Source organism: Equus quagga, chromosome 21, assembly GCF_021613505.1.
Source record: "Equus quagga isolate Etosha38 chromosome 21, UCLA_HA_Equagga_1.0, whole genome shotgun sequence".
In the NCBI taxonomy this organism is placed as follows: Eukaryota; Metazoa; Chordata; class Mammalia; order Perissodactyla; family Equidae; genus Equus; species Equus quagga.
This window is the reverse complement of record NC_060287.1, coordinates 15,686,915-15,699,893: the sequence shown is the minus strand read 5'-3', so window position 1 is coordinate 15,699,893 and position 12,979 is coordinate 15,686,915. Positions and strand designations below refer to the sequence as shown.

Sequence of the window (12,979 nt, the reverse complement as noted above, 5' to 3'; positions counted from 1 at the left end):
CAGCAAGCTGCACATCCAGGCAGCCCAGCTCCCAGCCACGCTCGTCCTGTGGGCAGAAGTCCAGTGGTAAACACCCCTGGACATAGAGATTTTGCTTTAAAAATCACTATAAAATACAGTGAGTACTTTACCAGACCCCAATCCAAACAGCGTGGTGGAGGAGAGTTGGGAATTGACACTGTTTCTCTCCCATACTCATTTTCTAAGGAGACGGCATTTTAGGGAGCACGTGATTCAAGAGTTCGGGTGAACCTTTTTGCTTAACAGGGAAATAAATATCAGACTAGGAATCTGTTGTCAAGTCTGTCACAAAAAAAGCTCTATCATTTTGGACACGCTGCCTCTCTAGGGCTCAAACAAATTAAAGACGTCGAACTTAACCGTCTATTCAGATCTAATATGTCCTAATTCTAGACCATCATTCAATCAAGCATCAAGAGGCCTCCCCTGACACCCATCGCCCCTCTCCCCCTGCAACTCAAAAGGCAGTCGCAGTGGTTCTCGGAGTCCCCCTCACAAGGGCAGACATTTCTGAAACATCAGCCTCCTGGATTATGGAAGTTCTGCCCACTAACAGCATGGGCTCTAAAGTCAGATCTGGGTTCAAATTCACACTGAGCTTACTAAATGCTTGGCCTGGCTGCAGGCAAGTTGCGAGCCTTTTTAAGTCCTATTGTTTTCTTCTTTAAAGTGGGCATTAAAGTACTAATGCCTACTTCCTCATAGGGATTAAATAAAATAACGCTCGTAAAGCTCTGAACAGTTCCAGCACAACCTGGTATCATTCTTTCAATAAACAGTAGCTAGTCTGACAATTCAGTCATTTTATAAGCCTGTCACTCCCACCAGGATATAAATTCCTGTAGTGTGGGGAAAGTATCTTTTAATCTTTTATCCCTAACACTTTAGCAGTGCCTTCCATGTTGGAAGAACTCAAAATTTGATATGTAAATAAATGATACTGAAATCTATCTACCAGGTTTGGCAAGCAGAATATCACTGGTGACCTAGGCCAAATCGGATTTAGTGAAGTCTCTGGGGAGATGCATACATCTAACTACAGACGCTGAGATCATGTGAGCAGAGACAGAAGTGACCACTATTTTGAGGAACCTGGTTCTCAGGGGTAGGAGAAAAAGAGTAGAGTGTGATGTGTGGTAAGGAAAGGTTGTTTGGAAATGAGGAACGTAGAGTATGTTTATACATCAAAAAGAAGGAGCAAATAGAATGGGAGAGGTTAAAAATACATACAGCAGAACACTCAGAGACTGAAGGATCAAGTCCTGAGAAAAGAACGATGCCTAGAAAACGGGGATAAGGCACTTTTAAATAGGCATGGAGGGAAGGACAGAAGAGGACCGCTATAATTAGGGATAAGTTCATACACGGGGGTACAAGAAATGAAGGAAATTTGTACCTGAGTGCCTCATTTCCTCTGTGACAAAGGAGGAACACAGCACCGACTTAGAATAAAAGAGGCAGACAATGTGTGGGGAGAGGGGTTTTGGAGACTGGTTCACGTCTGAAATGCCCGTGAAGAGAACGGGGAAAGAAGTGAAGGACTCCAGAATGGAACCGACTGAAACCAGCTGAGAGGTGACGAAGCTAGGCAACGATATACTGAGGTTTATCCTATCATTTTTTCTAGTTTTACATATATTTGAAATTTTCCATAATTAAAATGTTTAAAAAAAAGAGAGAACCACAATGATGCGGCACTACAAACCCACCAGGACAGCTGAAACGAAACAATGAGGATGTGGCGCAACTGGAACTTTCATACTCTATCGGTGGGGGTGTCAACTGGTACAACTAACTTCGGAAAACTGTTTGGCAGTATCAACGAAGCTAAAAATAAGCAGGAGCTACGTGCACCAGAAATTCCACTCATAGGTAGAGAAATGTACACACGTGCACTAAAACGTGTATGAGAATGTCATAGCAGCAGCTTCCACAATAGTGAAAACTGGAGGAAAAAAGGTAAATCAACAGCAGAATGGGCAAACCAGTTGTGGTACAGTCACATGACAGCATAGCATATAGCAATGAAAACGAATAATCTCCAGCTACACAACCTGAATAATCTTACGAACATGGTAATAAGTGAAAGTTAGAAAAAAACATACACTGTGCAATCACATTTATATAAAGTGTTAACACTAATGTATATTGTTAGAAATCAGAAGAGAATGAAGAAAGTTACTGGAGGGGCCACAGGCGGACTTCTGAGATGCAGGTTACATTCTATTTCTTGATCTGGGTGATAATTACATAGATGTGTCCCTTCTGTGATAATGTTCTGAACTGTCCTCTTATAAATAATGCTCTAAACTGTGCTTTTCTATGTATGAATGCCATACTTCAAATAAAAGGTTTATTTAAAAAGAATAGAAGGAGTTAGAGACAGAAAAGTTATTTTTATTTTGTCTTTGTTAAAAATATAATGTTCTGATACTTTATAAATATACTTTAAAAAAAGTCTAGCCAAATTGGACAATAAACAGTCTCCCCAGTGCACCCAGCTGTGCATTCCCACTTTCTCTCCATCTGTGCACCATAGTCCATGAGCAGGAGCAAAGAAATCAGCCTGCAGGAGTGACCCATATCAGGGAGGAAAGGTGGGGTCTGACCCTGCGACTCAGGAATATCGAAGAAATTCTGGTTTTAAAGTAACCAGAAGACCAGAGTGGGGTGGACAGGGGTAAAGCCTGGAGATCTCAATGATAGCAAGGAGGTACGATGGAAGTTCGAGAAAGCTGGGAGACAGTGACAACAGAGCTCAAGATTTCAGAGCTGAAGAACTAAGTATAAGAAGAGGGTTGCCGAAGTGAAATGGATAGAAAATCACTGTATTTAAGAAGTCAAGGAACTGTGGTGTAGGGATGTTATAAAAAGTGAACCATGAAATGTAAATACTAAAACGCCAAGGTAATGGTATATGGGGGTTGGAGAGGAGGGGATGGGAGGACGAGACGGGGCATTTCCTGGTCAACGTGGAGAAGCAACCAGAAGTTTGGTAAAAGCAGAGGGCAGAAGTTTCAAGGCCTGAAGGGCTGGCACACAGGTAGAGAGGAAATGGTCTGGAGAAGCCAATGAGGCCCCAAGAGAATAATCAGAAAACCGTGAATTTGTACATCACACAGCATATCTACTCTGACCCCCACCCTGCTCTGCTGGGTGCTCTGCTTGGTAACCCAGCTGAGGGAATAAGTGCCTCACTCCCTCCTCCCAGATGAAGCTCGAGGAAAGTACTGGCACGGTAACTTCCTCATTCATACTCCCGAAGCACCTAATAAAACACCTTGCCCATATGTACACATGGTATTATTTATTTACACCCTGACTTCTTCCACAGGGATTGAGGATCCGCCTAAGAAATATTTAAAATATAATTTATAAATCGGGAACAGAGAAAATGTAAATTATAATGGAAAGCCAGACAGGGGGAGTTAAGAATGTCAACATGCAGATTTTCTACAAGTATTTCTTGAATCAGAACTGTGATCCACCCCCCCCCCCCCCCCCCACGTACGCAGACACACTCATCTCAGGGAAGCATTCACATTTCAATTCCAATCGAAATTAAGTCTTAGCCTTTTTCAATGTACGTAGAATATTGCCTTCCCCATGTTCTCTCTAATACACAGATGCTAATTTCAGAATTCTCTGGCAAAACAAATGTAAATGGGGTATTTTGCATTATGGGTAAAGCAGATCTGTTGCCATGGTGAATATTTTCATCACCTTCACAGAATACTATGTATCATTCCATTTTAAGAAATCTGCCTGTGCCCCTTGCTCATAAAAACCTCAGGCTCTCTTCCTTTAATTAACATAAAACAGGGAAAGAGACTGAGTGCTTGGCAAAAAAAAAAACACCAAAGAACAAAAAACTCAGGTGAAGTGTCTTATAAAGATGAGAGCATAGAAAGTAAGAAAGCAAAGAAATACACATAACAGCAAAATGAGTAAATAATTTCTTTATGGAAAATCCTAAAATTAATATAGGAAGCGTTAATTACAATACGAAAATCATTCCTGTTGTAAGCATGTCTAACGTGATTGTCTTCGCATAAATTCCTTTGTAATATCCCAAAGTGAACTCAAATTTCCCTAGCAACCATCACTAGGGGCCATTCTTTCCTTATTTGCCATCTCTCCAGAAACACATTTATTTCCCCCATAGGCAAGTTAAAAATATTATTTTGGTGCATATATTTGTTTTTTCTGCCTTATATCTAAAATGGAAATGCACATAACTATCAAATAAGGACAGCTGATATAATTTTGTGTGTGTGTAACAAATGCTCTGATGATTACAAGAAACTAAATAAGAAACAAGAGACTTTATTTAGCTTGTTGCCAACAAGAATGCTATGTGACACAAATAATTATTTTAGAGGTAAAATCTCAAGAGAGCAACTCCAAAGGCATGTTCCATTTGACAAAGCTGTTTTGATGGCGCACCACACCCATGCTATTTTAGTTAGTAGGATGTTCTGAAACTAGATATGGTAGGTGACTGGAAAAAAAGCTCCAAGTACTGACCCGTGCTGACCAATAGGGTAGCTGCTAGCCATATATGGCTACGGAGCACTTGAAATGTGGCTAGTGCAAACTGTGATGTGCTATAGGTCAAATGCTGACTAGATTTTGAAGACTTAGTATGAAAAAAAATTTAAATCTCACTAATGTCCAATTTAACCACATATGGAATATTTTGTATATATTGGGTTAAGCAAAATATATTCAAATTCATTTCACCTTTTTGTTTTTACTTTTAAATGTGGCTACCAGAAAATTATAAATTACACATGTGGTTTGCATCATATTTCTATAGGACAGCACTGTATGGACCAATGCCACAATATATCAGACTTGGGCCTTGGCTTTACAACTTGATTCCTATAAATAAAAATATAATGTGTACTTCCTACCCCAAAGTTGTCAGGAGAGTAGATTCAAATGACCTGTGTGTGAAATTGTCTTAAAAAATAAAGTACCATCACTTTTCTGGCCCAGATTCACCAGTTCATTCTAAAAGTATCAGATTTCACATTGCACAACCAAGTAGGTTAAAAAGGCTTCTCAGTTCTTACTATAGAACTACCAGGGCCACAGAGCGCTCAAAAGTCTTTGTCTAGCCCATTACAGAACCCCAGGGGAATCTTCCGGTACTCAAAAGTTCAAAGCACTCTTCACTGGAGAATCTGAGAGAGACGGAAGAAGGTCAGCTAGAGTCCCTCTAAGGATCCAACAAAGATGTGGCCCAACACATCTGGTTCACTGTATCCGCAGTTCCTTGAGATTCCTTGAGAGCATTTTACCTGTGCAGCCAAACCATCCTTCCTTTGCAGAAACCTGTAAACTCACACAGAATACACGCCTACACTAGGGAAAAAGTAACCGTGATTAGTTATGTCGTTTCTTCTTGAAAGCTAAACACATCTGTATTTCTTGGAAGTAAATGAAATCAAAGTCATTCTCATTCCAACTGGTAAAATATCTCCGAAAGAAAGAAAGTGATTTAATAGTTTCTAAAGAAATCTGCATTATCTCAGAATATACAAACCTTGGTTAATTTGACTGTTAATCCTTTTTCTCACCAACTGTCAAAGGACAAACTGAAGCACCCCACTGATCTCACACCTACCCTAAAAACAGACTGTCATCATCTCCCTCCCTTACCCTACCTCCCCTTTGTCTACAGAGCAGGCATTGTCATTTCTTCTAAGAGCATCCAGCCAATTAAAACAAATTGCAAATACTGCTGAGTCAAGTTATGGCCTTTAAGGCTTGAACTCTAATTGGCTAACTCTTTATTAGAAACCACAATGGGTGAGTCAATGAGATGAAGCAAGAAAGGCTACAGAAAAGACTAGTGGGAAAGCACAAAAGAGACAAAATGTCTAAGTCACCATCTTGCCACTGAATGCAGAAACATTTTGAGCTTCCTTCCCTTCTTCTTTTATGTGGAGATAGTAACAGATTCAACAAAGTGAACAACTTACAAAGAAAAAAATACCAATAATAGAGCCCCAAGAGATCACTCTACCAGCACTCCACCAGCTTGCTGAACAGATCACTCCACCATGCCAAGGTGCTGCCATCCCCCTCACCCTCCACCATTTGTAATTTCAGCCCCACGGAAGAAATCAAGTGGAAAATAAGGAACCAGAGCTAGAAAGGTTACTGCTCTTCACTTCTACTTAGTGCTATCCTCTTAATAGAAACCAATCTAATTCCAACACCAATCTAACAATTACTCTAGAATATTAGATTTCTTAAAAAACACAAGATAGATGAAAGACAGTAAGATAAGGCCTTAACCTCATTTCAATTAGACCATTTTTAATTATTTTTTGGGTTACGTTAATAATTATTGTAAAGTTCATATCCATTGCTTGCTGGCCACCAAACGAACCAAATAAAAAGCCACCAGTCTCAATTCCTGCCTTTATTTAATTATACCTGATAATGATTTGTGTATGATAGAGGAAAGGTGGAAAAGAGGCTGCAAACAGGAGATTAAAATGAGATTGGAGTGGAAATATAAATTGACTCCACTCCTGAACATATGGCAAAACTGAGCTGTGCCGCATACCAAGCTCAGGCCTGCTCGCCTCTTCCACGAGGTATCTATTTTTGATCTGCAAATGCTCTTTCCCCTCTAGGTCTAGACAAACATGAATTCCTGTCTAGCACACCCTTCCCTATTACTCAATTAACATGCACTGTGCCATACACTGGGAATGAAATGAAAAATAAACAGACAATCCCTGACCTCATGAAAAGTACGGTCTGGTGAGGGAAAACAATTACAATAAAGGCACACTTGGTAAGTGTCAGAACATGCTCCAGGAGTGGGATGTGCCGGGAGCACAGGGGAAAGCTCACTTAATCAGATGCCAAGTATGAAGCTATTTCAACCATCTTAAGAGTTGCTGGTATAACCTGGACTATGAGTAGTGGCTGGAGGGATTCAAGCGACTAAGAAACTGACTAGATGTAAGCAGGTGAGAGAATAGGAAGTGTCAAGTAAGATACCCAGATTTCTGCACTGGCATTTTGGTGGCTGAAAATGCCATTTAACATGAGAGGGAATAGTGGTATGTAGACAGGTTCAATTGGAGGCGCCTGTGGGAAGTCTAAGCAGAGATGTTAAGTGGGTGGTTTGAAATTATGGGCAAAGCTTGGGAGACAGAGAGACTAGAAATAGACTAGAGGTTGTAAGGACATAAATGGTTAACTGAAGCCATAAACTGAGGAATCTCAACATTTATGTACAAGGAAGAAACTGGGCCCATAACAGAAAATGAGGAAAAGCTTCTAGGTCTGGGTGGCTGGAAGGTAAGGGAGTCCTCACCTGCTGGCTTCTACCTTCTCCCCTGGCTCTGCTACTGTCCCCTAGAGTTAAGGCCCTATGGGCAACTCTTCACTGTCAAACCAACTGCAAGTGCCAAGTACATTTCTCATTCTCCACTTACCTGATGCCCACTCCTCAATCTATTAAAATCTAGCTTTACTCTCACCATACAGAAACTGTCCTTCCTGTGGAACAGATAATGTCCTGAACGTTCTCAATAATCTCCTAATGGTGAGACTCACTGGCCTCACCTCTGGGACCCCCTGTCCTCTAGGTCTCCTGCATTCCCTATCACTCCCTACCGCTCACCTTCTGTCTACTATTAGATGCTGACGGTCCCCCGTGTCACATTTCACCTTCTCTTCTAGTCCTACCTGCTTTTCCTGGTTAACCTTACACGGATGCCACCTTTCAGCAGTGGTTCTCAATTCTGCACCACCCATCCTCGCCTCTCTCCTGAGAGCAGTCCTTTATTTAAATCCTCCTACTGGCTATTTTTCACCTCCATTCCCCTCAGACACCTCAAATACAACCTGTCCAAACTTAAGCTCATTGTCGCCCTCTCTAAAACTTGCTCCTCTTTTCTTTATCCCTGTAGATTAGTGACATAACCATTCACTCAAGCCAGAAATCTTATTGCTTCTCTCCAACTTCTTCTTGCCATTCATTCAACTAACCAGATGTCAGATTCCACTGCAGCTCCCTCAAAGCAACTTTCCAGATCAAAGAGGAAGCCCAACACCACTCTGCTGTGTTTCAGCAGGGACTGCTTATGTCCAGGTCACCCCAGGTGGATTCCTGCCTTGGATCTATCTGTTCTCCCCGCCTGCAGAACTGCTGCAGAGCTCTGCGTCATTCTAGAGAATAATCTCAGCGCATATGCTCACTTCTTCCAGGCCTTGGCATGCTTCTCAGCGCCACTGCAGGGGGCGGGATAATTCGACAGACGTCTATCATCGCTCGTCTCCTACTACGCTCTTGGCATAGCCTTCAGATCTTCACCCACCCAAAGGGTGGTCAGCAGTGACATCATGGGAAATTTGTTAAAATGCAAAATCTCAGGCTTCACCTCACACTTTCTCATAAGAATGACTCCGGCACACATCAAAAGTTTGAGAAGTGCTGATTAAATGCTTTATATGCACTGAATTTCTCAACTCCCAAGCCACATCACACCCTTTCAGATCTCCAGGTCTTTGCAAAAGCTGTACCATCTGCTGGGAATGTCCTATCAAACCTTCTGCACCTTGCAAAGTCCTATAGTACTGTACGGGCACCTAGCACAGGCATAGTCCATAGTAGGCCATAAATATCTGAATGACTAGATCATTTAATCAATTAATTCAAGGATGAGCTCAGCTCGGGGCTTGCAGAATCTGAGGTACTAAAGTGCATTCAGGTGGAAGGTGAACGTTAGGCAGCTGGAAATATTGGCCCAGAATTCAAAGGAGAGGTGGGCTGAGCTGGCAATATTTTTAAGTCACTAGCAACTACTTGGACATTACAGAAATGGATAAATGAAGTCACCCAGGTTTAAGATGGAGTCTGAGAAGAGGACTATGAGCCAAATCACTGGGAAGCCTGACACTTAAAGGAGCTATTGTAGAAGACAGTGAAGAGCAGGTTAATAGGGTGGGAAAGAGCCAAAATAGTTGTCAAGTTGCTCCAAGTGGGGCTGGCCCGTGGTGTAGCCGTTAAGTTCGGCACGTTTCACTTTCACAGCCCAGGCTCTTGGGCTTCCCCACTTGTCAGCCACACTGTGGCCGCAACCCATGTACACAGTAGAGGAAGATTGGCACATAATGTTAGTTCAGGACTAATCTTCCTCAGCAAAAAAATTGAGCTCCAAAAAGATAAATGGATTTGCCATATGGTTATTGTTACCTTTGTCAACAGAAGCAGGGGAGTGGAACAGAACAGTGACATCAGATATAAAGCGGAAGCTTAACTTCTCTAGACTAACAACTGAATGAGACAAAGCTAATGGAATGATCCCTGCAAGGGACATCTTTATTGGACGAGAAGGGAAAGACAGATGCAACTGATAAAAGTTGTATCATATAAACAGGCCTAGTGGTAAAGAAGTTGAAAACTTTCAGCTACACAACATTTACTAACACTTGCTATCTACCCGGTGCCACAAGCTAACACTGGGACTAGAACAATGAACAATGCAGGTAATGCCCCTGCCCTCTGACCTGGTGCAATGAGATAAACTAAGTAATTGACGGACACCACTAAACACATAGGGTAGGGAGTCAATGGAGGGTGGCATGCCTTGGAACAGAAGCAAGCTTTGCTCTGATGGTTGGTATAATGGCAGGACTGTACATAGTAAGAGAGAGGTATATCGAGTGGATAAAGTTCACATCAAATAATCTTCATTTTTTTTATGTAAAGGAAAAGACTCCAAGAAAGCAAAATGATAAACATTTCACTTTGTTCCTCAACAACTCCAAGACACTAGGATCCCCATTCTTAACACATAAAACACCTGATGCACACTGAGAAGACAGGTCTGCTGCCATCAAACGGCTAACAAGAGGCCAGGAGACCAGAATCACTGGCCAGCACTTTTTTAGTTCTGCTCATGTTGACAGCGTGAAAAACAGCAGCATCACAAACTCTGACAAGATCCCCAGGTGATGCTGATGCTTCTGGTCCATGGGCCACATTAGTTTACAACACCAGACAATGCCCTGGATCCTCGCATTCTCACAGTAGTGCCTGAAAGTATTCGACTAAGATCAAGACATGAAAGGGCTAATAATAAAAGCCTTCAGTACTTGGCATACAGTCAAACCAAGAGCAGGTTCTTTATAAATGACAGATAACTAGTGATAGAAATTTGGGATGTGATTAGAGGTAATCAGAGGAAAGTGGCTGCGGTAAGAGGTAGAATAGTACAGTGGTAAGACCAAGGATGAAGGAGCAAATCGGTGACCTCGGAAAGTTATAGTACCACTCTGTGCCTCAGTTTCCCCACTTGTACAACAGGCTTATCATAACACACACCCTCTAGGGTTGCTGGGTAAATTGAGTCAGTACACACAAAGCACGCAGAGCAGTGTCTGGCATTTAATAACCACTCAAGCAAGGCTTTAATTTTACTACTATTCCTACTGCTCTACTACTCCTCCCACTACTACTCGGAGTAGCATGACTTGTTACGTTGGCAAGAAAAACGCATCAAAAGGAGTTCCCCCAGCAACCCAGAGTATACCACAGAACTCTTTATAACACATATGGACAGATGGAGAAAGATCTACCACTGACAGCACTGCAATTTTTAATACGTAAGCCTCCGCCCCGTTTTGCGAATTGAGTTACCACTCAAGTTCACAGCAATGAGTTTCGAAAATGGCAACAAGTATCTAAAAAAATACTCCAAGCCATACATCAGTTACATAGTTTTTGAGTTGTGTCCTAAACTGGAATATTGGAATTACAAATAGTTTTCTTGCTTACCCGGCCAGGAGACAACTGTTCTTTAATGAGATGCTCACTGTAACCTAGTGTACACTTTATGAACAGAATGACTCTAGATGTATCAAAATATTCTTGATTGAGATGGTGCCTACCAAAGTGAGGCATCCAAAAAAAGTGAAATCCAGACAATTATCCAGATATCCCCAGAAAAAAAATTCCTCTACATAGTTTATGTTCTTCCACTTTTCTGCTTCAGATGTAAGCTAAAACATCTTTTTCCACAGACAACAGAAATAATGCCTTCTCAACTTCAACTTCAGTTTAGTCCTTGACAAAACAAACGTGGGAACCTGTCACGTAAACTGGTTACCAACCCTTCATCTTTTCCAGAAGCTCTACTTGGGAAATTTCAGCCAAATCTAAATGATATGTATCAAAAAGGTGGAGACAGTGCTATAGACTGAGATCGAAATTAGACTTGTTAATAGAATGTTGATCCCATGAGTAATGCTCACAGCTGTGGCATCCAACAATGGAGTTAACATTTCCACAGGAAGCAGAGAGCCATCCCAACAGAAAGGACCACCCGATCCTGCTTTGGAGCACTTAAAAAAAAATTATCCTTCCGGAGGCTACAAGAAGTGTGCCTCCTAGGGTCCCACCTATGGACTTTTTTTTTCTTAATGAATCATATGGTTCCAAAATGCGACAAGTGCTTACTCTGACCAACAAGATCAGCTGGTTGAAACACTGACATGAAAACACATCAGTTTTGCTAAGTGTCAAACGATTACGCCTTCTAATGGTCCACGCATTTTTCAAATGCCTTTTTTTTGCTCCCGAGAAAGGCGCAGTCGAAAAATGTACTCGGCAATTCCTTTAGGAATTACCCTGTACAAGTCAGCCTGTCTTATCTTCAAAATGAACCAACTCATTATAAACTCAAAACCGAGATTACTAATTACTCCTTTGCACTTTGCTCCGGGACTGCGGAAATCAATATCGCATTTTTGCAGGAACCTACTTTGGATTTTCCACGGTCTGCTCGATCGAGTTACCATCCAGTTAACAGCTCGTGCCTGGGCTCGCCTCCCCTACCCGATCAAGCTTGGACGATCCGAGGCACCGAAAACCTCAGTGTCCATTTAATCATGGCGTTTGTAATTCAGCCTCCCCGCCTGGACTGCTCGACACCTGAAAACTTGCCCGCCCAAGGCTTTTGAAATCGGGTAACCCTGCACAGACTCGACACCGCGGCGAACAAGGGAAAGGGCAAGGCAAATAAAGCAGAGCCCGCACGCGCGGCAAAGAATAGCCTGGGAGGGACGCCAGGCGCACCGGGCACGCCGCGCCCACCCACCCGCGCCCCGGGAGCGCCTCCACCAAAGCCCGCAGCCCGGGGCTCGCTCGCCCGCCCGCTCCGTCGACGCCCCCCGGACATCCCACGCCCCCGCAGGGGTCCCCTCGGAGGCGCTCCACCTTCCCGCCTGGCGCGCTCCGCCGGGCAAAACCAGCCGGGCGCAATCCCTGCCGCACCGCCACCCCCGCCGCAGCGCCCCCAAGGCGCGCCCGCCCCCTCCCCCACGCTCATTGTTCCCGGGTGGCCGCGGGCTGCCAGCGCCCCAGGGCTCCGCCCGCAATGGGGACCCTAGGGACCGCAATGCCTCCCACTCACCCGCGACTCCGCACAGGAGCACGAAGCGCAGCAGAAGCGCCATGGTGGCGGCCCGGCCGTGGGCGGCGATGGCAGGTAGGCGGCTCTCACCCGCGGTCTCAGTCACTCTCGGGCTCGCGCGCTCCCGACTGGCTGGCGGCGGCGGCACCTCGGCACCCGCGTCCACCCCGCCCTCGCTCGGCAGGTGAAACACGTCACTTCCGGCAGTGGTAGCCCCCGCCGCGCGCGCCGCTCCGCCAGGCGCGTGGGGTTGCCGTGGCAACCGAGCGCAGAGCGCCCGCTGCTCCCCGGCGGGTTCTGAGCAGGGAACTCCCGGCCGCAGCGCTCGGCTTGGGGGCCGTCGGCAGCAGCTCGCGCAAAGCGTGACCCGGGCTCCTCGCCTCCGTGTCTTTAGGCAAATCCACGTTTGTGCGCGGGCCACCCCTCTCCCCAGACTGAAACTGAACTGCAGTCGCGCCTGCCTGCCCCGGACCCTGGAGAGCGCTCATGCAGAGCGCCCGCCTGCACTC

General features: G+C 44.2%; 1 protein-coding gene across 2 annotated transcripts in view; it reads right to left on the bottom strand.

The window, feature by feature from the left end:
- The window catches only part of CXADR (CXADR Ig-like cell adhesion molecule), a 56,766-nt gene extending 44,116 nt beyond the window's left edge, over nucleotides 1–12,650 (bottom strand). Inside the window, exon 1 of one of the 2 annotated variants that reach the window (XM_046648157.1) lies at nucleotides 12,471–12,650. In XM_046648157.1, the coding sequence (XP_046504113.1) occupies nucleotides 12,471–12,513 (43 nt within the window). In that variant the 5' untranslated portion in view covers nucleotides 12,514–12,650. The remainder of the gene's footprint in view (nucleotides 1–12,470) is intronic. The other variant, XM_046648158.1, reaches the window with a different exon arrangement.
- Nucleotides 12,651–12,979: the final 329 nt, after the last annotated feature.